Source organism: Megascapheus bottae, chromosome 2, assembly GCF_031878675.1.
Source record: "Megascapheus bottae isolate mThoBot1 chromosome 2, mThoBot2.hap1, whole genome shotgun sequence".
Lineage (NCBI taxonomy): Eukaryota > Metazoa > Chordata > Mammalia > Rodentia > Geomyidae > Megascapheus > Megascapheus bottae.
In genome coordinates this window covers 30,602,913-30,629,479 of record NC_143510.1, presented here as the reverse complement: position 1 = coordinate 30,629,479, position 26,567 = coordinate 30,602,913, and the positions used below count along the sequence as shown (strand labels likewise).

Below are 26,567 nucleotides of genomic sequence, written 5' to 3'. Positions count from 1 at the left end.
GCTGATATTTGCTTTTCTGTGATCTGGTTCCGCCCTCCCCCACCCCAGCTTCTGGATTAGAAGCTGAGCCACGCCTGGGGTCTCTCTGTTCTCACTGTTTCTGCCTCTTGTTTTGTTTTGAACAGGATTATGTAGTGATACATTTCTTTGTCTATTAATTTATTGAAAAGATATTTGTTTGGTGCCCTTTTGGTACCAGACATTCCTAGGAGCTGATGTTAAAAGTGACAAACCAGAATAGAAAAGGAGTACATGCCACACCACCATGTACTATGAACACAAAACAGCTAAGAAGATAGCATCATGAGCTGTAAGGAGGGATTGCCTTACTTTTGAGAGGAACACCATTTCTCTACTAAGAAATGAGATTTGAACAAAAACCCAAATGAAGTGAGGGAGAGAAGAGCCTTCTAGGCAGATGCATTAACAGGCACAAAAACACTGATGCAAGAGTGAGCAACGGGAAGAAAGCTGGTGTGTCCAGGGCTCAGAGTTCAAGGGCAAAGTGCTTAGGAAATCATGTTGCCCAGCTAGCCATCATGAAAAAGACCTGAGTTTCTAGGCAAACATGGAATCTGTACTTATTTTACAGCTTTGGGTTTTATGGTAGGAAAGCAACACTTAGATGGCTATAGTTGCTCTATGGCAAAATACACAGGGAGAGAATCACATAGAAGCTTAAGAAAGAGCCCAGTGTATTTCAGCAGTGTAGCCAGGATTATGGCAATGCCATTAGGAGGATATGAAGACATGGGTTCCTTTATGACATTGATGTTTCTGGTAGCAGGACAAGGCACGTCATAGATCTGGTATATTAAAAAAAACCAAAACGAAACAACAGCCAAGTGCTGGTGGCTCAGGCCTGCAATCCTTGCTATTGGAGAGGCTGAGATCTGAAGATTACAGTTTGAAGCCAACTTGGGTAGCAAAGTCCATGGGACTCTCATTTCCAATTGAACACCCAAAAAGCCAGGAGTGGTGCTGCTGTGGCTCAAACAGTAGAATGCTAGTTGTGAGTGCAAAAGCTCAGGGACAGTGCCTAGGCCCAGAGCTCAAACCCCAGGACCCACTCCCCCTTCCTCCCTCACCACTCACTTAATTTTGCCTGAAGGGTAACAGGAATATTATGGCCCAAGGCTTTCATCTAGTCATTGACAATGGTGTTAATTCCATTTTAGACTCTTAATTGATTGTTAAGTAAAAGTATACATCATTTATAAAAGGATGTTTCCTTTCATCTATATTTTAACTGATAATTGCTTCTGTATAGCTCTTCTGAAGAAGAGAACTAAGAAAATTCAGGTCTGGGGAATAAGACCGGAGACCTTAGTCTGACTCTGACAGTCATTTAACATCATAAATGCTCCCATTTCATCACCTAAAACCTTATGATTACTAATATTTATCTACAATATATATTTCTTATGAACGATGCTTTTTTTTTTTTTTTGTGCCAGTCCTGGGCTTGAGCTCAGGGCCTGAGCACTGTCCTTCGGCTTTCTCAAGGCTAGAGCTCTACCACTTGAGCCTCAGCACCACTTCCAGCTTTTTTCTATGTATGTGGTACCAAGGAATCGAACCTGGGTCTTCGTGCATGCTAGGCTAGCACTTTACCACTAGGCTAAACTCCCGGCCCCATGAGTGATGCTTTTATATCATCAAGTATGAATATTACTTTCAGGGATTATCAAGGTCCTCTGAGGAAAAACAAACGTTGGATTTGACTATCTTTTCATCTTGGGCCCTAAGAAAATGAATGCCAACATTATTTTATTTGGCTTGAAGCCTTAATGCTAGTGCATCCTGCATAAATGTTTTCACTAAATATGCTCCAAAAGTCTGTTAAAATGCAAATTCTGGTTTCACTATTTATCAAAGATATTTATTGAGCATCTAATATTTTTTAGGCATTGATATTAATCTTGTGATTCTAAATATGAGTGATTGTCTGAGCACAGCTGAAGACAAAACAGGGTTTTGCTGTTGGCAACTTCATCAGTATTCCTTCTTTTGCATTCTGCAAAAGTAAAAGGAAAATTTCAAGTATGTGGTTATGTTTTACTTCAAATTTATCAATTATTGGCTTATAATTAAATTGCAAAGTGGATTTCATTGCAAAAGCTCTTAGAAATAGTCAAGTTTAATGCTATTCAGTAAAATCCAATGTGAGTCCCAGACTCACAGACTTTTCCGCCTAAGCTGGCTTTGAATCGAGATCCTCAGATTTCATCCTCCTGAGTAACTAGGATTACAGGGGTGAGCCACTGGCTCCTGGCTTACCTTATTTATTTATTTATTTATTTCCAGTCCTGGGCTTGAGCTCAGGGCCTAAGCCACATCCTTGGACTTTCTCAAGGCTAGAGCTCTCGCACTTGAGCCTCAGCACCACTTCTGGATTTTTTCTATGTATGTGGTACTGAGGAATCAACCTGGGTCTTCGTGCATGCCAGGCAAGCACTCTACCACTAGGCCAAACTCCTGGCCCGGCTTACCTTATTTTTAATAAGCTAGTTTATTATGGAAAAAGCTGTAACAGAAAATTTGTCTTTTTAGCCAGTTTTGGATAAGCAGCTCAGTGACATTAAGCATTCTCACATTGTATATCCATCATTTCCACTCATCTCGAGAAATATTTCATTTTCTCTATGACTATTATATGCTATCTCCCTCAGCCTCCGTCAGATACCATTTTATTTTCTCTCTATATAAATACAATTGTTCTAGGCACTTCATTTAAGTGGAATTGCACACAAAATTCTTTTTTTTGTATCTGTCTCATTTCACTTAGTATTATGTCTTTGTGGTTTATCCAGGTTGTATAAAGTGTTAGAATTTCCTTTTTAAGGCTGAAGAATATCCCATTGTATATATAATTTACTCTCATCCACCAGTGAACATTTGGGTTGTTTTTACTTTTAGGTTATCGTGAATCATTTACTATAGATGTTGGCATACAAAAACGTTGAAAATAGTGAAGATTTTTTTTTTGCATTTTTATCACAAACCTAGTCATTATACAACTTCCAAGCTAGTACATTTTGCTTCACTGGAAAACCTTATCTCTAGATTTTTGAATAGGCAATGACATGGTTTCCATCACAATTATTGGAGAAATTATGAAGCTTGTTTTGTTTTCTTACTTTGAGGAAATATTTTAGATATATATAATTCCTAGTGTCCCACACTATGTTTGTTTTATTTTAATCTCTACCTTCTTGTCCTTACCACCTATCACCTATTGCCTTTACAAGAATGTAAAGTCTAAGATGAGGGGTGGGTGTCATGGGGACCAAGACATGAGAAAGGGTATCAATGTATGTGAAGTAATGCACCTTCTATCTGGTGAATATAATGTAACCTTACAATAAAAAATATATGAAAAAAGAATGTAAAGTCTAAGAGAACATTGATATTATTTTTTTCCAGTTGTGTTTGCTGTTGTATTCTTGGTGCTTAAAAATTGCCTTCCACAGATGAAGCAGTGAACACATCAACTGAATGTATGAGTGGTACATTTGTTTAATAGGTATCATTTTTAATGGGCTCTAGATGAGATTCTTTTGCACATCTCAGTATTTGTTTGCCTAAGGTAGGACATCCCAGTGCAAAGAAATGTTTGCAAATGTTACAGGCTTCCTGGATGTATGGAAACAATGAAAAGTAGTTTCTTGGTATTGGGACATGAAATATAATAGAGACTACACACACACACACACACACACACACACACACACACACACACAAATGATTTTTACCTCTAATTTGACTTCTTGTACCCAAAGTGACATTGTGTCAGAAAAATTTCTATATTCAAGGAGAATGATGGAAAGACTGACACTGACCAAGAAGCACTATACTCATAACCTGATTTAACCTCTTTACCCAACTATTTAATAATATAAAAATTTCTACATTGATAGTATAGACGCAGGTAGGAATAATGGAAAAAATTGTTTGACCTTGACATTTGAGGTTAAATAACCAATTTTTATGAAAGAAGGAAACACTAAATCTCCATTTTTAAGACCAGCACATTTCATGATCTCTCATTGCAACTATTTTTTTTTTACTTAGTTGTTCTAAAAGCTCTGTAGTTACCTTTACAAAAGTTCAGTCTTTTTGTCTGAGCACATGATTTTGAGTTTTTAAAATAGCAAGAATCTTAAAGCTTTGCTGTAACTTTGGAAGAAGCAGGGAAATTTGACTCTGTATGGTTAGACCATGTCCGGAAGTATTTGTACCCTCTGGCTTTGTTGGGGTCATTTTTCTTGTCTTGGATTTGAGTAAGGATATAATCTCAGTTCCATTAGAAATGTGCTCACAATGCCAGGTGTCAAATCCACAAATCAATCTTCTCCCCAATTACCCACGTTTGACAAGTCTCCATGTTTTGTCTCAGAAAATTTCTAAACACTCTTTTACTAGTAATGGGGAATTAAGTTTCCTAGGTAGACAAATTAACTTCTAAACTATAAGAGAAACAAAACAAAAACACACATGGATGGAGAGAAGTGCCTTGTTCCAACCTGAAGCTCTCTGAGTACTTTTTCTTCCCTTTTTTTCTGTTGACTCTCTCCTCATACTCATCGTGTGGATTTTACCTTCCTTGAAAGGGTAAATTTTGGCGTGCAACTCTTAAAAAAAAAAAGACATGTCAGTTTACTAATTACCTTTAATTAGGTAAAAAAATGGTGACTATAAAAATGTATTATAAAACATGTAGCTATTATGCTTGGGTAGTCCTTGAAAAGAACATAGTAAAAGGATGAAGAACTTTGCTTTAAACAAAAGATTTGCTTTATATTAACAACAAAAAAGGATGTGTACTGGCTTAGAGGAAGAAAACAAGTTAATAGACTGCAAAGGGAAAATGGAAGAATGTTTTGTAAACGAGCCAAAGCTATGGCCTTATGCATTACATTTTATGCAAGAACTTACCTTGGAGAGGGTTTAAAGTCTGAAACTTTCCTTTGAAATTGGTGATGACAAACTATGATTTGACAGCACTTCTCCAATTATAGGGAAAGTGTTAAAATTCTTAAGTTTAATTTTTATTCTTTTTTTTAAGTGTTGAAAGGAGAATGGTACAGAAGCAAAAATGTAAAGAGGGGAGAATGATAGATGAGTGACTGATGCATTGTACACATAAATGGACATGTAAAAATGTAGAGCTCAGATTATTATCTAAACCGCAGATGGACAGCGTAAAATACCTCGTGCACAGGGCGGAACTGTCCACTGGATTTCACTGTTGTTCATGCTAATCCCTATAAGAGAGCAGGTATGTGGTTTCTTATTAGTGCTTAAAATTTATGGGTTTTTTTTGAAGTATGCTGAAAAACATCAGCCCCTTCTGATCTTTAGCAGTCTACAGCTTAATAATTTCATCAAAGTATTTCAGCAGAAAATGAACTGTGAATATTTTTGCATTTGCAACAATCCAAGAATGGCTTTGGAAAATTTCCTTGAATGACTTTTAGCTTAAAACATGACATTGTAAAAAAAAAAATCAAATTCATTGTTTTCCTAGGAACTAGTGGGTTTAGTTGGTTAGAAAGGACACTGGCTGGGACAGGGGATGGGGGTGATGGGGAAAATATGAGTAAATGACATTTTTCTCATTGTTAGATTCCTATGACCTATAGAAAAAATATACATACATATATATGCATGCATATATAGCATACATATATACATACACATATAACCTTCCCAATGCTTGGGAATTTCTATGTAAAGCTAATTTGTCATGAGGAATATAAAGCCTTTTACTGGGATATCCAGGTCCCTGTGGGATTTGATTTGATTTTTATTTTTTTTTACACAGACACCATGTGGTGCAATCTGTTACAGTCTACGAGGAGAGGTGGGGTGGGACTGCTCTACAGGGGCCAGAAATAAAGTCAACTCTGGGAATTTGTGAAGTATTAACTAAAATGGTAGAAATAGTACAGCTAAAGCCTGAAAAAAGTCCCTCATCTTGTGCTCTAAATTGTAAGCCAGGGTAAAATAGACTAAATGGAAAATGGAAACAAACAAAACAAAAATCCCGAGTAAGTCAATTGATTTAGAGTAGGAAGAAAGAACCAGACATTCTGAGATGGTTACTTTGCCATTCATTTTGTATTTTAATCTAACTTACTGGTGATTTAATTTACAGATCTCAGGGAAGTGTGTGCTCACATATTTGAGGGACGTTAACGTATCAACCACTGTTTAATTTTGGAATGTGCCTACTTGCTTGACACAATATTTTTACCAGCTAACAAATGTTTAGCCTTTTATTTCACTTGACTAAAGAGAAATAGTTTCACATTGCTTCATTCACCTTCTTATGTGCATATGCTAGGAAAGATTGGATGTTAAAAAACAACAACAACAAAAAAAACAAACCACCAAACTTCCTCATGTTCCCTCTACTACATATAAATCTGTTTACCAATTCAAAGCTGCTAAAAAATAAATAAATAAAGCACACACACACACACACACACACACACACACACACACACACACAAAACCAGAATTATCTCACTAAATTTACTGGATGGCTAGAAACCAAACTGTAATGCAACAGAGGAAAAAAATTATCAACTTATTTTCATGACAACATTTGTGAGATAATAAAATTGTTCTGGCGGTTATGTCAGTTTTCTTATTTTTTCTCTTTCTCTTATAAAGGCTTTCAGCTTTTAGGCTGATACTTTTTATAGTTATATAACAGTTCTAATATTTTGTGACATTTTGTATTGTGACACTATAGATGAAATTGTCATCGGACTGACACCCTGTGCTGTTTATTTCTTAATTACAACTGTTAACACTGCAGAGAAGTGTGCTAATCTGCCAGCACATATTATGAAAACAACGTTATTGTTACCCACACCAACACCCACTCAACAGGATATTTTCAAGATGGTAGTTTAAAGGAACTTATCAGCACAATAGTATTTTTATGTGGTAGATTTTCTTCTTAACCTTGTCCTATTGTCTTCTTTTAAAAACCCAGTTTGCAGTTGAAATTAGTTCAGTGCAATGCCAGCATAAACCATTTAATAGCAAAGGCTGCCTTTATAATCAGAATTATCTTTTTTTTTTAAAAAAAAAAAACTTTTCTGTCCTTGTACTCAAGTAGTGGTGGTGTGAGGAATCTAGAGCTGTTTAGGGTTGTGACCCACAGCTTTCCAACTGATTGTGTTTTCAGAAATCAAAATAGAAGAGAGAAAGATCAAAATAGAAGGGAGAGAAGGAAAGGCAATTTTAAAGATGAGGAGGGATAATTTGTACCCATAAGGCTGGCAACCTTTCAATAACCAACTTGAGAGTCTGCTCAACCTTTCTACTCAGCTCTACTAGGTTCCCTTTTAATGCTAAGCCTTCCTGAAACCAGCTACTTATGAAATACTTTACAGTTTAGGTCTGTCTAGCTCCACCACTGTGAGTGGTTTATCTGTGAGGCATCTACTTTCTGAGAACTATTATGTATGATAGAAGCTAAGTGTCACCACATTCTTATTTGTGAAAAAGGAACTACCTTGATCCTATATACCTTTTCCCGGACAATGTATTAAAAGTACAGGTTCTAGAAAACTGATAACCAACCTGCACATGCGTGAAATTGGTTGTAAGTATTCTAAATGACAACACTGACTTCATATTTCATTTACTAAATGTTATACCCTTTAATATCAGTGGCTAACACTTTGGGGGATTTAATAGAAAGGAAGTATGACCTTGAAGTAGCAGTAGGTAACAATCAAAGATTTTTCAGTACATAAACATGTTTCCATTGTCATTTACAATATAATGTTCATGTGTTATAGGGACATAGTCAATTTCTAAGATTATCATACTTGTTGACAAATGTTTCATATTCAACTTCTTAAATAGGTCTTTTTAGATGCATGTGAAGAAGCTATGGCTTTGCAGCTTTCTTTTGAGCATTGTTTTCTGTTTCGTCATGATTTTCAACACCAATAGGGTATGGTTCTCTTCCTAAGAGAAACTGTTTCCATTTGGGAATATATTCTTCCACTGATGCCCAGTAACGAGTCTGGGGAAGACAAAAAACACCCCAACGTAAGTCAGCATATTAAGCAATTGAACTTGGCTCTTCATAATAGTCTAAATGTTTATTCACCTAAGTGCATGCATGCAGACACACACACACACACACACACACACACACAGATATAAGTAGAATGCGTTTCCTCTACAGAATATTTTATGTTAATTTTAGAAAAAAATCTGGCTACCTACTAGTGTTAATTTCCAAATTTCTCAGTAAAACCAGAGCCTGGCAGAATTACAGGTTTTAGACTTTTATTGTGATTTTACACGCCCTCTTGTGGTCAACCTTGTGATATTGCTAGCCCTATCATTTAGAGTATGCATTAAGACTTTCGTTAAATGTTCTCTATCTTACACAAAAATTACCCACACTAATTATTACAGTAAAATGACTGAACATGAAAAAAGTCTTTCACAATTAATAGAAAATAATTTGACCTGGGACAAGATGAGAAATGGAAATATCATTTGCTTCTTAGGTGTCTAAAGCATGCATCATAACTTTTATGAGAATACCTGATGTCACAAATTTTTATAAAACTCCTTTGTATTGTGAGATTATTTTATCAATATCATTTAAGAAAAGTTTTTAAGTTGATATGGGTTTTTTTGTTGTTGTTGTTGTTTTTCTTGGTGCTGGTCTTAGGGCTTGAACTCAGGGCCTGGGTGTTGTTCCTATGCTTATTTTTACTCAAAAATAACACTCTACCACTTGAACTACAGCTCTACTTCCAGCTGGCTTTCAATAACAGTCCCCAGATCTCAGCCTCCTGAGGAGCTAGGATTACAGGCATGAGCCACTAGTAAGATGTGTATTAGTGGTCAGATGCTAGTGGTTTATAGGCCATAGAAGTTGATGTAGTTTTACCATTTCATTTTGTGTGTAGAAGCTTTGATGATTTCTTGGATGACAGCTGAAGGAGGCTACAGAGAGTTTTAGTGCTAAAATTTCTGAGGGCATTTTATATTAGGTCAACATTAACAATTGTATTTGGGAAATTCAGCAAATGAGGAGCACATAATTGTTCAATCTAAGCATTAAGAAGGTACTGCAGTCTAACGGTTGAAAGTGCGGTGTAGAATTCTGTGTATCTGGACAGCTATGCATGTGGTCTGAGAAACAGCCTGAAATACTTAAAATAAAGGTTATCCTGCTGTGTGAGACCAGCTAAGAAAAATGCCATCCAAGGCCCGTGGTTGGGGGTTTCTCTACCATTCACGGCTGGATTAACCCCTATTATGTTGGCCTTGTATGTGCCAGAGTAAAGTATTGGAGAATCAACAAAGAAAAAGACATGCCCAACGCACAACTTTGTACCAGAAGTTTTCTTTTTAATCCTTGATCACTCCTACTTCTTATTACCCTAGATGACACAGAAAATGAAGGGGCAAATTCTCAGCCTTTCATTTTGAGTATATTCAAAATCCTTAGTGGGGAAGAAAGAAAAATGGCATTTGAAAAAAAGGTCATTAAAATATAAAATGAAAAATTTCTATACATAGTAAATTCCCATTCATCACAAACATATTTGTGTACCAAATATGGTTTTTTTTTTCTTTGTGAGCCATCTTCCCAATCTGTTCTTGAAAACTGGGCTAAATACAACAGACAAATGCTACACTATATTGTATGATAATATGTATTTAAGAATTCTTGGCTAGATTCTAGCCAAGGCACTGAATAAACCACTTCTTTGAACAGTTGTAACAGGAAAAGCCCTCAGCTTGGGCCTGCTGTCACCTCAGATTTAGAGTAGTAGTAAATGGTTGTGATTTTAACAGGACAGTTATATCAAAAGATGAGGGAGAAGAGAGTATCGTGCCAAAATTTCCACTGGATATAAATTTTGTTCATGTTTCTCGTTATCAGGTATAAAGTTAAAGATGAACCAAACATATCTTATTTCTTGTACTGATTGAATAGATCTGGGAAATAACACACACAGTAGCATGCTTCAACAACCCACTGCATGAATAGGACTGATTCTGGTTTGTAACTTATTCCTTTGGTCTCACCTCCAGAGAAAGCAGCTCAGGCAGTGGCTGTTGGTGAATCCTGGTCTGCAGAAACTTTTCTGCTGCTTCTATATCCTGTAACATAGCAGCATTTTAAAAACCACAGTATTGGGGCTGGGAGTTTTGGCCTAGTGGTAAAGTGCTTGCCTAGGATGCACAAAGACCCAGGTTCAATTCCTCAGTACCATATACATAGAAAAAGCCAGAAGTGGTGCAATGGCTCAAGTGGTAGGACTCTAGCCTGTAGAAAGCACAAGAACAATGCTCAGGCCTTGAGTTCAAGCCCCAGGACTGGCAAAAAAAAAGATGGAAAAAAAATCCCCCACAGTATTTCTACATACTACAGACCACACCTTTCCTGCCATTGTCTGTACTCTATATCTCTTGCTCTTGAGCTGATGGAGGCAGAGTGAGTTAGAAGAACTGATTATAGCTCAATTAACCCACTTCTAGTAAAAAGCACTGTTTGCTTGCTTTAAAAATAGAAAGGGGTGGTACTTCAGTGCTTCTGCCTTTCATTCTGAATAGCTAGTAAAAGTTAATAATTCATCAAAAGCTGCTTTCTTTAAAACGGATTCCAGCAGGTAGGTATGGTTTGTAATCCCTACAGTGGGGGGCTGTAGGGAGGCAGACAGTGAATGTGAGGCCAGTCTAAGCTGCACAGTAAAGACTGGCTCAGAAATCCCAAATGCAAAAACTGTTAAGAGCATTAACTTAGTTTTCAAACCATCCAAAAACAGCCTGACCGATAAAATAATCAAGACAGACCCTAGGTTTTCACTCTCGAGGCAAAGGCTCTTAGTCTCTGCAGATGTCATGAGTGGTACAGTAATGGCACACACCTTATTTGTTCAACACTCCATCTTTAAATTTTATACAAACAGTTCACACAGTTAAAAGAAGTTCATTGAGACATTTCTTTGTGACAAGGGCTTTTTTTTCTGTACTATCTAGGTGACTGAGACTAAATTTCTACATTCATTTCAATGGTATGGCTTATTGCTTAGTGGTATAATATTCACGCTGATAGCATTCAAATACCAGGCTGTAGTTTGTAGTTTAACTTGACAATGTGCATATTTCTCTTATGGCTGTAAAAACACCACAGTAACTTAGCTCATAACTTGGTATAAATGTTACCTTGCTAGATGCATAAAACATATGTCTAGAAATAAAGGATTCTGTATGTAATTACTAAAATATTTAAGCTGTTTAAGAAATGGCTACCCCATGTCAGCACCTATGTTGTCTTGTGCCACTTAACTATGTTTATCAAGTTCAGAGGCCCTGGTACAAGACCGGGGAAATTTTGTTTCTCCTTTGAGCTTAGTGAACTGATAGGGAAGAGAAAGTTCTCTCACTCCATGCACAACATTGGAGCAATCTAAGTGGAGGGCTGTTGGACAGACGGAGGGAGATGGAAAAGGGCGTGGGAGTGGGGTGTGAAGAAGCCAACGCTGAACAGGAGAAAAAAGACGGCAGATGGTAGCGGCAGAGCAAGGAATGGGTGTGAAATGTAAAAGGGAAAAACAGGAAATTCCCTAAAGGGACTCCCCAAAGTTGCACAACCATTAATGCACCTGCTGTCTAGAGGAAGGTGATTTGAAAGAAAAAAACCCCACATTGATTTTGGGCTTAAAAACCTAATGTTAGCATGTTTATACCATAGCAGTTCACAACAAAGCATTTAATATCTATGCCCAAAGATACTGAAAGCAGACTAACTCCTCTGTAATCTTAATAGATGGTACAAAATTCTGGGAAATGATTATTATTATTATTATTATTAGTTTTGCAATCCAATAGACAAAGTAGAGAATATTTGTGCCTTCAGCTAAGAACAGTCCCAAAGTTATTGTTAGTGGCAGATCTAGATGACAGCACTGGAGAAATAATGTAGATTTATTTGTTGAGGATGAAAAGAGAAAATGAAGATGCAGAGTACTGACTATGAAGAGCAGATACGCAAAGAGCAGATATGGGCATAGGCACATGACTTGGTAAAGCATGAGGTTTGTGGTAAGATAAAGACTGTCATCTCTGTAGCATTTTGGTTAAAATGACCACTTCCCTGGAAAACTTTCCTTGAGTGACATTTGACTTTCTTAGATGTTTTTGTTCCTTCCTCCCTCCCTCCCTCCCTCCCTCCCTCCTTCCCTCCTTCCCTCCTGTCTGTCTGTCTTTGTCTTTCTATCTACAGTTGTGGGGCTTGAATTCAGGGCCTGGGTGATGCTGTCCCTGAGCTCTTTGCTTAAGACTAGCACTCTACCACTTTCAACCACAGTGCTACTACCAGTTTTTGAGTGGCTAATTGGAGATGAGGGACTTTTCTACCCAGGCTGGATTTGAACCTCAATCCTCAGAACTAAGCCTCTTAAGTACAACACCTAGCTCGTCTTCTCCTGTTCTCTTTGGTACCAGTCCTGGAGCTTGAAATCAACATCTGGGAGCCACTCCTGAGCCTCTCAGGCTCAAGGCTAGCACCCTATCATTTGAGCCACAATTCCACTTCCAGTTTTTTTGTTTAATTGAAGGTAAGAGAGTCACGGACTTCCTGCTTAGTTTGGCTTTGAGCTGTGATTCTCTGATCTCAGCTTCCTGAGAAGCTAGGGTTATAGGTGTTGAGAGTTATTGGTGCTGTTTTTCTTCTAAGTGTGGTTTTCTTAAGATTCGTGACACCTGTCTTCATATTTTTACTTTATCTCCTTTCATGACTGTCTCTTAATCTAGCCTCATCTAACCATGTGTAATGGATCACAACTTTCCTACCACACTCCTCATTACTTCATAAAAGGAAGCCCTACTGAATGGCCCAATCAGTGAATGGTGTTGGGAAATCCTATTTGCCTACATACCTCTAAGTTAGTGACAGCTTCCTTCATCTTCAAATCTTCTCATTCCCTGCAAGTTAAAATTTCAAGGCTCTCCAGATTGTTCTTGAGGATGCCTCTTCTGGCCTTTTCATCTCATTCCGCATGCTATCGTCTTATTACTGTACTTAATTCATTGAGTACATACATTGCTTATTCTGACTCATGCCAAAAGCATTCTCTCTTTATTTCAATCCATAGTTGTCAAGGGATTAATTCATTAGTGGAAAGAACTACTTGAACTATATTCTTCCCTACACTAAAAAAACATTGATATCACTACACAAAAGATGAAGTGCAAATTCTTTTAAATTTTTAACTGTAAGTAGTCGTACAGAGGGATTTCAATGCAACCTATCAATTTATGAATACAATGCAAAGAGAAAATTCTTTATGCTGTCTAAAATTGATCCCCTCTTAAAAAAAAAACACCCAAAGCAAAACAAAAAAATGCTCTGCAATTTGACTCCAGGGTTCTGTAAAAAATTATATACTAATACTTCTATATAAAAACTTTCCCATTGACTATTATAGATATTACTAGAAGATATACACCAAGTCCCACACAATCTTTATACATTCAAGTATCTAGTAAAGTGCAGGGCATGGGTATGTAAAATTCACTAAAAGAATAAATAAGACATGAAAAATTTCCTAAGTATAATACCAAAGTTAAACTCAAAAAGGACCCAAGAAGCCACATGCTGGTGGCTCATGCCTATAATCCTAGCAGCTCAGGAGGCTGAGATCTGAGGATTGTGGTTCAAAGCCAGCCTGGGTACAAAAGTCTGTGAGATCTTATCTCCAATTAACTACCAGAAAAGTGGAACTGGTGCTGTGGCTCAAAGTGATAGAGCACTAGCTTTGAGCTGATAAGCTCAGGGACAGCGCCCAGGGAGGGAAAAGGGTAAAGGAGAATGGCAAACAGGCTACTTTTCTCAGTACACTTTATTAGTGTTCCCCTCCACCCCCTATTCTGAGAGCACTGTCCTTGAGCTTTCTCAAGACTAGCACTCTACCACTTGAGCCATAGTACCACTTCCAGCTTTTTCTGTGTGTGTATGGTACTGAGGAATCCAACCCAGGGCTTCGTACATACTAGGCAAGCAGTCTACCACTAGACCACACTCCCAGCCCTTATTACTGTTTTATAGATCTGTTACTCCATCCTTTAATATTTGATGTAGTTATAGAAGTAGTTATAAAAAAAAGAGTGCCAGCCGGGAGTTTGGCCTAGTGGTAGAGTGCTTGCCTAGCATGCACGAAGACCCGGGTTCGATTCCTTGGTACCACATACTTAGAAAAAAAAAAGCCGGAAGTGGTGCTGAGGCTCAAGTGGTAGAGCTCTAGCCTTGAGAAAAATCCAAGGACAGTGCTCAGGCCCTGAGATTAAGCCCAGGACTGGCAAAAAAAAAAAAAGAAAAAAAAAAAGAGTGCCAACTAAAGTCCCCCAAAAAACAAATAAAGCAAATTAGTTGGTAGCATAACTGTTCTGTGGTCTTAAAGCACAGTATTAACTGAATATGCTTAGCAACAAAGTCCCTCTAATAGAAACAAAGAGTTATTACTAGATATTATAGTAAAAACCATTCCAGTTGGTATCATCATAGGACACAGTAAAAACAAGTCTCTCCTGATCCATGCTTCCCACATATTTTCCATCACACCAGTAATGGTGGCCTGAATATCTACAATAGAAAATTCTAGAGGATGAGTGGTAGAGATACACCCTCAGCATGTACAAGATCTGGGTTCAGTTTCTAGCATATTTCATCCATACTACATCATCAACTGGAAGGCAATCTTTTGACATCCTCCTGACCCTGGGAGTTTTGCAGTGTCCTGCTGATCAAAGGGGAACTATTATACATAGTTATGCTGGTGTTGAAAAATTCTTTGGGAATTGAGATTTTTGGTGTGAGGAAGAGAGGCACAAACTCAATCGTTTTAATATTCTTGTAATCTCATAACTGAATTGGAAGTACTGTTAGAAGTTCTTATATTTCATCTTAAAAACTGAAGAAGTTGCAATAAACATTCCTAGTGCCCAGATTGAGGGCTCTAAATATATTTCCTGCCAAAAGAAGACAGGGCTCCTTGAAGCAAAGACCAATTTCAAATCTGGGCAGCCAAGTTACCACAATAAGCCTGAAAGAATTCATCAGATTAGAAAGAAAGGAAACTCCCAAAGCCTATTACTGTCATGAAGCTTTTCACAGCTAAGAACAGAACAACTGAAATCAAGATGGCAATTTCAGGGCAGGTGACTCAAGTCAGCATCACAGGAGGCAGAGTTCAGGAGGATCACAATTCAAGGCTAGTCCAGGCAGAAAAGTTAATGTAACCCTAATTTAACAAGTAAACTGTGATTACACTAAAGTGCAACCCCAGCTACTCTGGAGCCATAAGTAAGAGAATAACGGTCTAAGTTTGGCTCCCAGCAAAAACGTAGGACTATATTTAAAAAAAAGAAAATAGCCTAAATAGCAAAAAAGGCTGAGGTCATGGTTCAACCCCAGTATAATCACTAGAAAGAAATAAGAATAAAGAGTTGCAGTACCCGAGGAAGGAGGAGCTCAAGTTCTAGACCAGCCAGGGTTAGAGTGGGAGCTGTTACAGCATATATAAGTCCTTGGATTTGTGCTGACACCACCAAGCAAACAGAAACAAAGATGGAAAAGGAATCAAGTAGTCGGCATACTTTTTTTTTACTTGAACTACACTCTAACGTAATTCAGTAATTGATGTAGGGGAATATTCTCTTTATACAAATAATCAGTATGAAAAAGGAAGTTTTTTGAATGCTACCCTTGTGACCTTCAGGCAACATTAATTAGTGCCATCATTCAAAAAAAAAAAAAAGAAAGAAAGAAAAGGAAAGGAAACAAATAGAAAAAGCTATCCGTCTATTCTGGAAGTGTTCTTCCTTAAACCATCAGACCTGAATCTGATGAGGCTCGTAGCTCTGTACTATTAATACACTAGCCATTGGCTGCATGTGGATATTGAACGCTTGAAATGCGCAAGTTTAAGATGTGCTTAACTGGAAAACACACATGGCATTTTAAACATTCAGTGAAGAAAAATTCTTGCAGAGCAAACACTGTAGTAACTTGTATATGCTTCATAAGGCGTATTAATTTTGTTGCACATTTTTATTTTCTTTCTTTCTTTTTTTTTTTGGCGCTGGGGATCAAACTCAGGGCACTGGGTATGTTAGGCTCATGCTTAATTTGTCTTTATTAAATGTGGTTACCTGGGCATGGTGGTTTACAACTATGATCTTATCTACCTGGTAGGTAGAGACTGGGAGGAAGTCGGGAAGTTGGTCTAAGAAAGAACGTATCTTAACCTACAGCGATTGGGTTTGGTGGTACATGCCTGTCATCTCAGTTACAAAGGATGATCAATAAGAGGATTTTAGTCCAGGCTGGCCTAGGTTAGAAAAGTAGCAGAAAAAAAAAAGGAGCCAGGCCATCGATGGCTCACATCTTTACTCATAGCACTTTAGGAATTGGGATCTAAGAATGGAAGTTCAAAGTCAGCCCAGGCAGAGAAGTAAGCTCTCATTTCCAATTAATTAGTGAAAAGAAATGCTAGACTGGAGACAGGACTCAAGTGGTAGAGTACCAGCAGTGAGTGAAAAGACTTCAAGACTCTGAGTTCAAGCCCCAATAATGGCACAAGAAAAAAGGGCTGGGGATGTGGCTCAATTGACAGTTCTAGAACTCAGGGCTTGGGAGTAGGCCCCGAGAGTTTTTGCTCAAGGTTAGCCTTCTACCACTTGAGCCAAAGCTTCACTTTTGGCTTCACTGGCTGGCTTTGAACCGTGATCCCAGATCTCAGCCTCCTGAGTAGCTGCCACTGCTGTGGCTCTTTGTAACTGCTGAGTGGGAAATCACTTAACCTATGTTTTAAAGTTCACTATCTTCTGTGGCACTTGTTGACTAAAGCCTGAGTCACCTTACATTTATAATCATATTTATTGATTTACTAATAGGGTCAAAAATTTGAGCAATTGTTTTCTTCTAGCACTCGTTTAAAAATCTCTTTGGTTGTGTGTTCTAAAACTAGAGTTTGAACTCAGTGCTTTGGCACTCAGCTTGCTTGCTCTGGCTGGCACTCTGCCACTAGACCCATGCCATAGAGTAGCACTGTTTCTGATTAATTGGAGATGATGTCTCACAGACTATTCTGCTTGTGCTGGTTTTGAAGCTTTGGTTCCTTAGGTATCAGCATCTTGGGTAGATGGGATTATAGGTGTGACCCACTAGAGTCCATAATATTCTTGCCAGTATACTTTTCCAAACAAATTTACATATATAAAAATCCTATAACTTTTATATAGAATCTAATGAACACTTTGCTGGGAATTAAAAAAAACCTCTATCATATTATGATAGGAAACTATAGAAAAACAGGAGTCTCATATGTTAGGCTTAAAGCATGACTCCTTTTAAGTATTCTTTTCATTTCTTTTTGTTTTTGGCTTGACCTGGGGCTTGAATGCAGGGGCTGGGTTCTTTCCTTAAGCTTCTTTTGCTCAAAGCTAGTACTCCTGAGCCACAACTTCACTTTTGCTTTTTTCTTTTTCTTTCTTTTTTTTTTAAAGTAGTTCTCCGGAGATAATCTCACAGACTTTCCTAATTGGGCTGGCTTCAAACCTCCGACCTCAGATCTCAGCCTCCTGCATAGCTAGGATTTCAGGTGTAGTGGCACTGGTGCCCAGTTTATGTCTTCTTTTAGTCCAGCATTTTAGTATAATCAGTGTCTCAACACTATCATGGATAACTTCTGTTAAAATATCATAATAGTTATATTGCAAATGTAAATCTGATCTCTTACATTCTGTAAATAAATATAGTAACACTATTGATTTTTGTACCATTAGTCCTCTAACTTTTATACTTTTATCCTCATATTTGGATTGTTAAAGTACATATCTACATAACTTTTTTGAAAAGTTCTCTCTCTCCCCCTCCCCATTCCTCATCCCTACCCCCGGTTTCCTTTATTTTTTGTCCATTACATGGCTTGAACTCAGGGACTGGGCACTGTCCCTGAACTCTTTGGCTCAAGGCTAGCACTTTTCTACCATTCTGAGCCCCAGCTCCACTTCTGTTTTTTTTTTTTAAAGTAGATAATTAATTGGAGATAAGAGTCTCATGGGACCTTCCCTGCTTTGTCTGGCTTTGAATCATGATCCTCAGATCGTAGCCTCTTGAGTAGTGACGATTACAGGCATGAGCTACTGGCACCTGGCATTTTCTTTAATGTTTATTATGTTGGTTAGAGGATCTACAGAAGTTAAATGGTACTAGAAGTTTCTTATTTGGTGTGTGAAGTACTTGTGAAGCACGCATCCTAGAGATAACTTAACCAATTCTTAACGATAAGAAAAGCTACCCTAGTTTCCTCATCTTTATGGAATTAGCCTAGATTGGTAGTTTTCATAATTCTTTGAATTAACTGGGCAGCAAAGACAGGCTGAACAAGCAAGCCTTTGGGGCAAAGCTAAGTCCACTTTTATCTATTTTGTATCTTTGAAAATGTATTAATGCTTAAAAATAATTTTTGGGGGGTATGTGTGTGTAGCATGTCTGTTGGAAGGTCAAGTGTGTAAAGCCAGTCCAGGATACATTCTGAGACCATATCTAAATAAATAAACAAATAAGCAAATTTCAAACATTGAAATATTTCAATGGAACATAATAAAGTATGGTTTGGGAACTTAGTAGCAGAATGAGTATGCAGCATGCATAAGGGCCTATATACAATCTTCATCCATATTCTTTCCTCCCAAAGACTCTCCGAATTCAAAATTTTGTAGTTAAGTCCTCTCTCACAATTGCTTCTAGGTAGTCTCATTTCCAAAGTTTAAAAAATAAGAGGAAAAGTAAGATTAAAAAAAAATTGCACTGTGGGCTGGGTGCTGGTGGCTCATGCCTGTAATCCTAGCTACTCAAGAAGTTGAGATCTGAGGATCGTGATTCAAAGCCAGCCTGGGCACTAGAGTCCCTGAGACTCTTATCTCTAATTAACCACCAGAAAACCAGAAGTGGCACTGTGGCTCAAGTGGTCGTGCGGTAGCCTTGAGCTGAAGAGCTCAGGGACAGCGCCCAGGCCCAGAGTTCAGGCTCTAAGACTGACAAAAAAAAAAAAAAAAGACAGAAAAAAGAAAAAAATTGCACTGACAATTATTCAAAGCTTATAATAATACAAGGAAGAAACTACCACTAGCAGCAAACACTGCATATGCAACACAATAGCTGCTCAGGAAAAGGGCAAAAATGTACTTGCTTCCAAATGGGTAGCATGGTATGGAGACAGAGTATTTTACTTTCTTTATCTTTTGTGGTTTTCCCCTTTGACAGGGAAAAAAAATAGAACTCCAAATTGAAGTTTCTCACAACTGTGAAACCACATTCATTATCTTCCTTCAATCTTGTACTCTTTGACTTTTAGTAAGGTTACATCCCATAAATGTATCATGCATTGAAAATATCCTAAGTGAAAACACACTTAACACACTGAACTTCAGGAACTTTGCTTTTAGCTACTGTTTTGTGTTTTTTTTTGCCAGTCCTGGGCTTGAGCTCAGGGCCTGAGCACTATCCTTGGACTTTCTCAAGGCTAGAGCTCTACCACTTGAGCCTCAGCACCACTTCCGGCTTTTTTCTATGTATGTGGTACCAAGGAATTGAACCTGGGTCTTCATGCATGCTAGGCAAGCACTTTAACCACTAGACCAAACTCCCGGCCCTAGCTACTGTTCTTAACGCCACCTTGCATCCTCTAAATGAAAACTTAATCTTTCTTAAACAACCACTTATTTCTTATATAAGTGTACCATTTTCTTTAATTCATTCTCTTGGAGTCATATAGTGTCTTTACATTATCAATTCTCAACTTCTTTCATTCCTCAAACATACCCAACCATTCTGCGGTGTCAATTAGCTCATTAATAGAACTATTACATTTCTGTTTTGGGCCCTTTCCATTTAAAAATCCAATGGAAGGCCTTGCATTCTACCTATTCAAATTTGACAAGTCTTGTGCTTGCTATTTGAAACTTTCAGAACATCAATATTCTCATATTGATGCTGTTTTACTAATTATATTTCTTACTCAGATATATGACTTTGATATAAATCCAAGTCACAAAGTTCATGTAAAACTTTTTTTTGAAAGATGGGGAAAATGTCTATACTAAAAAAGCTCTCAGACATCTTTTTACTCTTAATTCCTCATAGTCTCAAATGTCTCATTGTCTCTATGCCATGTCATTTAATGTTTGAACTCATAGTTAATAACAAGGGTCTTACAAGGATCTTAATGTCAGCTAACCCTGTTATCTCCTTGAGAGTAAGAATGTTGATTAATACTTAAACTTTGTATTAACTTGATATTCTCTACCATTAGCCTTTGGGCATTTATCAAATACTTGCTCATTAAAATCAAATATTATATCACTTGCTGCAGGTAGATTAGCAATCTAGCTTTCTAATTTAGTTTTTCTAACTTTTCACAGCAAATTCCAGAATATCCTATATTTTCCATTTAAAAATAAATATCGCTAACACCATTGGGCAAGTAAGACATATGGCAATATAGAATGCTTTGGTAGCACTATGGCTGTGACTTAAATTACTGTAGATCAAACTGCCAGAAGCTGAGAAGATAACTGAATTTTCCTCTTCCTTTATCTCTAGTGAGGATAGAAGATAGCTGTATCATGCCTATCGATGAAAATATTTAACAATAAAAAACTGAAAGCACTGCTTTATAACTTAAATAATATAGTCTTACTACCAAATGTTTTAGTCATAGGATCTCTTGGAAGCTTGAATGGAAGCAAACTTTAGGGTTTTAATTATGGATGAAGCCACACAATTCTGGAAGCAAAGTATAGCAGACAGCCAAAAATGTTACACATATGATTTTACTCCAAATGGGTACATTGGCCAAATGGTGAGGCCCTGCACAATCATACACTTTGACCACCTCCTCTGTAACCAGCTAAAGGAATCTCAAGAAATCTGTTATCATAGATAGGAGTTCTGTATGTTGACCGTGGCTTCTGTAGGGCATGACCAAATTGTTCTTGTTTTTCATGGTACCCTCAATAGTTCAGGATTGAATCTGATCACATTGTGACTTACAGTTGTTCAAGATCTTCCTTCAAAGAAAAGATGGGAAATGAAAAGGTAACACCTTCTATTTCTTCATGCACAAAGGTGACCTTACTATTCTTATTGTAGTCATCAGATTTCTGACTGATTGAAAAGTGAAAATTTACATGCCATTTACCCCACTATAGTGGGTTCAAAAAAGATGTTGCATCATTAATTCTATTTATTACTGAGAACAAAGTTATTAATTCAAACTAATAAAATTAAGACAGTCTTGGAAAGATGGGAAAAATTTCTACACTCTTCATGAAAACTTACCTTTAAAAGACTGTGATTCCTTTTAAAAGCAGTTTCAGCTGCTTGTAGCTGAGATACCTTTCCTGTGTCCTGGTCTCCAGATTTGTTCTTCCTTTGTTGAAGTAGTAATAATCTTTGTGATACTCTGAAAAAAGTGAAGATTATATAAACTGAAAAAATTTAAGTAAGTAGTCTTGCTGCCTGACCAATGCATAAAATCATTTTTAATTGCATCAAGTTTCAACTATTATTTCTTGAAAAGTTAATGAGTAGGTAAACTAATATGACAATGAAAACAATTATGTGGTTCTCTAAGTTCCAAGTCAATTTGGATAAAATTATTTATTTTTCATTTGTATTAACACAAATATATTCTTTATAAATACCATAAATACATGATTCTCTTCTTTAGCCTCTGTGGTCTTTTGAAACTATTTTAGAGTGAAGATATGTTTTAATTTTGGTGAAAATGCAAACTGTAATACATATCTCCTTGTACACATAGTTATATATACCTCCCCACACACATACATTGATATAACTTGCTATATGAAACCTTCTGCTTAACACTTCAGTACCCCTGAATCTCATGTTACACATTTAGAATTGTGCTAAACTTCCATATGTTTGAAGAAGCAATAAAAATATTTTTTTCCTCTTTTTCCAAGAGAAAGATGATGATTTGATATATGAGTGAGAGGCAGTGTGTATATATGCATGCTCACAACAAGGTAAAACAGTAACTAAAGAAAGATGGAAAAAGTTAAAAGTAAATTCTCAAACTATTTCATTCTATATAATATCCTTTAAAAGTTTTATGCTTGTTAGATGCTCATTTTATAAGTTTTTCTTAGGGGTGGGAACTTTTAAAATGCCAAGGGCCATTTGGATATTTATACGTCATTTGTGGGCCATACAAAGTTGTCAATATAGACAGATGGCACAGGCAACTGACAAGAAGCATATGAGAAGTATGCGTATCTGTCCTGTCATGTATCAAATGATTTTGAAGGCCTTCTAGACTGGGGCCGGATGTTCCCACCCCTATAAGAAAATATGTCAAATGACTGAAAATACATAAATGCTCTCCACACAAGTCAAATCCTTAAATAGTTGTAAAGGTTTTCAGAAAATATTGTCTTGAAAGTAGAACTAAAAACAGTTTTTTGAGCATTTCTTTTTGTTTTTTTTTTGTTTGCTTGTTTTGAATTTTTAGATAAAGAAAGTGTCTTACAAACCTCAGTCAAGAATAGGAAAGTCTGAGCTCTCAGACAGAGGAAGAAGAAAACTGACCGAGGACCTGAATCAGGGATTCAACTGAATGTTGGGCCTGTGACTGTACTGATCACACACCCATGAACATGAAGTCAACCCAGCTAGAAGGCTTAGAGATATCCATTAAGTACCAAAGTGTACCCCAGCAAGGGAGGGATGAAAGATGAACTTATTTGGAAATTAGAATCAAAGACATACAGAACAATAGTGCCCTCTTAGTTATTCTTAAGAGACAATGAAATGTCCAGTATCAAAATCACTTTAAGTGTGGTACACATGAAATTTACATAAAATTTTTACACAAGTTTTTAGGTAAGAAGATAATGCATGTCTGCATACATAATAAAGTTATGCTAACAGAGCCACTACAACTTCTGTATTTAGGTAATCGTTTTGCAAAACTTACATTTCTTCATGTCTTTTAGAAAGGCGAAACTCTTGAGCAAACAAGGAAGTCATCTTTGATCAAAAAGTAAAAAGAACACATGTAAACACATTTCTACGTAGGATCCATAACTTTGCACATACTAGACTCATCCAAGAATACCAAGGGTTAGGGAAACACACATTTCTCATTTTCTTCTCTTTAAGAAAACAAAACCAAACCCCAAACCCCCACCAAACTCCCTAACCTTTATCAGAATGAAAAACAGGCAGTTGGTACCAGGAGTAGTGAAAATTTTTATTGTATCAACAGACAGAAGAAAATATACTCTGTTAAATTCAACACAGGAATACCGTTCCTTAAGCGGGCACACACACACACACACACCCAGAAAAAGCCAAATGAGTATGAGAACCAATTGGAAACTTCATGGTCTTTTCTTTATTGGAAGACTGCCCAGTCCTACCATGCCTCTTCCAAACAAGTATTTTTCATGTGTAACTGTGAGGGAAAAGCACAATTCTCACTCTACCCTGGCTGAGTGTAGGCTTCCATCAAAAAAAAAAAAAAAAAAAGCTCACCTTGGCTCAAGAGCCTGGGGCAATGCAGACACAAGTCTGCTCTGAAGGAGGCCAGGCCTTGAGGCCCCATCTTCGAGGGGCACAGCCCAAAGGGGCCTAATCCAAGGGAAAGAAAGGGGAATTTCCTTTCTCCCCCTCGACTGTTTCCGCGGGTGTGCGGTGTCCAGAGCCGAGGGGGAGCAGGGCTCTGCGTGGGGAGCGCAGGGCTTGAGCCTTGGCTCGTGGGCTCTCCATGGGGGGGGGTTCAGCACCGAGGACAGCGCCGGGTTCAGCCCGCCCTCGTCATTTCCTTTTCCTCTGTCCCGGTTTCCTTTGGCAACTAGGGGGAAGCGGCGGGAGGGAGGGACAGGAAAGGGAGGCTTCGGGGGAGCGCGGATTCTCATACCCGGGTTAACTTTCCCGCGACGCCCGCGCTGCGCGCTGCACACGGGGACCCTAAGTCAACCCGGCCAAGGACTCGCCGCGCCGTCGGCTCTACCACCGACCCAACGCTCCCTTTTCCCTACCAACAAACACCGAGACACTCCGCCACTTTCCTCATGACCCCGCTCTTCCCCTTCACCACGTCCCTCCTCACCGGATCTGCAGACTCCCGCGCGCGCGCGTGCGCGCGCGCTGCCTGGAACCTCCAAGGTCTACCGCGACGCGGCGGGGAGGAAAAAAAAAAAAAGCACAGACGGCCACTGCGCCTGCGCGGGGATCGGGAGGTGGGTGTTGGTGTCCGAGCAGGGAGGGGGCGTGGTCACGGCGCTCCCTTTGCGCACGCGTACAGTGGTGATGACGTCGCCGCGTCTATATAAGGCGGGCCTCTCGCGCGCGCGCGCCGGTGGTTTAGCTTCGGAACTTGGGAGCGGGAAGGATCCTGCAGTGTTTTACCTTTGAACCGCGGGGAGAATGTAGCTCTCCTACAAGGAGCTTCGGAGTGCAGCTGGAATGTCCTGGTAGCCATAGGAGCGACACGGAGAGGTTGACCCAGGCGTTTGCAGAACCCTGCGGCCCATCCATTCAGTCCCCCGTAGCTCCTAGGCCTGTGAGGGGACGGGGCTTGGTCTTGGGTTTCTGTGGGCCTGTGTTTGTATTTGTGCGCCCCATTTACCCAGCAAGGAAACAACACATGGCAGTCAATCAGTCTCGGTTACAGATCCTTTCATAGTCTTACCAACTGGGTGTACAAAGAGGTGACAATTGCCCGTGTCAGCTTATGAGTACAATGCATCTTGCTGTGAGGGAAAAAAAAAAGCTAGTTACCTGGCAGAGGGAATGGAAATAAAATTCCCTCTCAGGTGTTTTAATTTCTAGCCTGTCTACATAAAACGTACTGTTTTAGAGCTACTTTGCTTGGCAAGTTCCTTTCCCCTCCCTCCCCATTAGGGTTTTCAATGCTTCACAGCATGTCTTGCCTTTTTTTCTTACTGTTATAGTCCTCTCCCATACACACATTTTACTTACTATTGTTTAAACCACTGGTTTATCATTGTATCTACTATTGTAATTCAGACTAATTTCCTGTTGTATACTCAGCAACTACGACCAGCTGGACCTGTATATACTCAGTGTTTTCAAATGAGTAAATGAAATATTCTGTCCCTTGAAATAGCAACATAAGTCTGGAGAGCTGTCTTCAGATCCTGATGAGATCTGTCCAGTTGATAGACCATTTCACACCTTTACTTTAATAAAAACTAAAAGGAATAAAAACTAAAAGGAAAAAGGAAACAACCTTTGAATAGTCTTGGGTGCTAGGAATGAAATAGAGCTCTTGTATAGTCGCAAGTCATTCATGTTTTATCTTTGTGTATGAGTTTACAAATGAAAAGTTTTGTTAAGCTGGTAATGGGTTTCGTGAAGTAGATTTGAGAAGTTGCACATGAAAGTATATATGTCGCTTAAAACAAACTTTATTTGCCCCCTGCTGTAAGTTTGCTGTGAGTTTGCAAAGCAGTACACTTGGGAAACACCCAGCTCTTTCAGCAATGTGCCCAACTTTTTGGTGGTCATTGTCTGCCTTAGCAATGAATCAAGGAATAGTTCGGAAATTTTCTTTCAACTTTTAGGAAAAGAGTAACCAGGAACATATCACAGGCACTTAAAGGTTATCTGAAGAGACTGATAATTTAGAGCATCCCATAAAAAGTGCTCTGCTTAAAGAGATGCTATGATAGCTTGCTTTCTCATGACATTTCACAGATGATGTATTCTATGAGACACCTGGCTAGTGAGGAAGAATCTTAGGCAATTACACTGTATTAGTATACAGTTTCTTCATTTTACTAGATAAGCCTGAGTACTTTCTGGAGTTCGACACTGGTTAATCTACAATGCAAATTATTGTGACAACCTAACACCTGGCTTCTTAGGGGATATTGTGTATGTATAGTGAAGTTAATGATTCCTGACTCTTGGAATTGTGCGTATGCAAGCACATGCCAGTGTGCCAGTCCTGTGTCTAGAACTCAGGGCCTAGGTACTATCCCTGAACTTCACGGCTAGTGCTCTTACCAACTTGAGCCACAGTGCCGGCTCTTTCTGAATAGTTTATTGGGGATAAAAGTCTCATGTATTTTCCTTCCCAGGCTGACTTTAAAACAGTGATCCTCAGATCTCAGCCTCTTGAGTAGCAAGAATTACAGGCATGAGTCACCAGCATCCAGTTTAAAGTTTTCTTTACTGAACATTTTTAAGGAACAATGTGTAAGACCCTAGAATCTGGCTAAGTGCCTCAGATATACACAAAAATGATACATGGTAATGGCTGATAAGATGAAATGACTGGTATCTTTCTAGTGTTCATTGTGTGCCAAGGGTAGTTGGCATGAATTTACTCATGTAATAGTTATGGCAGCATTATGAACCAGGGTATTGAACCCTTAGAGTTGATAAAATTGAGGCTTACAGAAATGACTGACTTAAGATTATATTGTTAGCAAATAAATGACAGTTT

General features: G+C 38.3%; 1 protein-coding gene across 4 annotated transcripts; it reads right to left on the bottom strand.

The window, feature by feature from the left end:
- Positions 1-7,657: 7,657 nt before the first annotated feature.
- On the bottom strand, positions 7,658-24,287 carry Cep15 (centrosomal protein 15). 4 transcript variants are annotated; one of them, XM_090355317.1, is made up of 5 exons: positions 24,204-24,287; positions 23,067-23,119; positions 21,407-21,530; positions 10,087-10,161; positions 7,658-8,053 (listed from the first exon to the last, which is right to left on the bottom strand). In XM_090355317.1, the coding sequence occupies exons 2-5, from the start codon at positions 23,117-23,119 to the stop codon at positions 7,916-7,918; spliced, it is 390 nt and encodes a 129-aa protein (XP_090211443.1). In that variant the 5' UTR covers positions 24,204-24,287; the 3' UTR covers positions 7,658-7,915. The 4 variants fall into 4 exon arrangements, with proteins under 4 accessions (XP_090211443.1, XP_090211456.1, XP_090211448.1 ...); XM_090355330.1 differs by lacking the exon at positions 24,204-24,287 and adding an exon at positions 24,012-24,179; XM_090355322.1 differs by lacking the exon at positions 24,204-24,287 and adding an exon at positions 23,627-23,695.
- Positions 24,288-26,567: the final 2,280 nt, after the last annotated feature.

Coding starts and splice junctions, on each gene's coding strand:
- Cep15 (XM_090355317.1), bottom strand. CDS start 23,119: ATGACTTCCTTGTTTGCTCAAGAGTTTCGCCTTTCTAAAAGACATGAA. Junction 10,162..21,406: donor GGAATCACAGTCTTTTAAAG/GTAAGTTTTCAT, acceptor GCTATGTTACAG/GATATAGAAGCAGCAGAAAA. Junction 8,054..10,086: donor CTGAGCTGCTTTCTCTGGAG/GTGAGACCAAAG, acceptor TGTCTTCCCCAG/ACTCGTTACTGGGCATCAGT.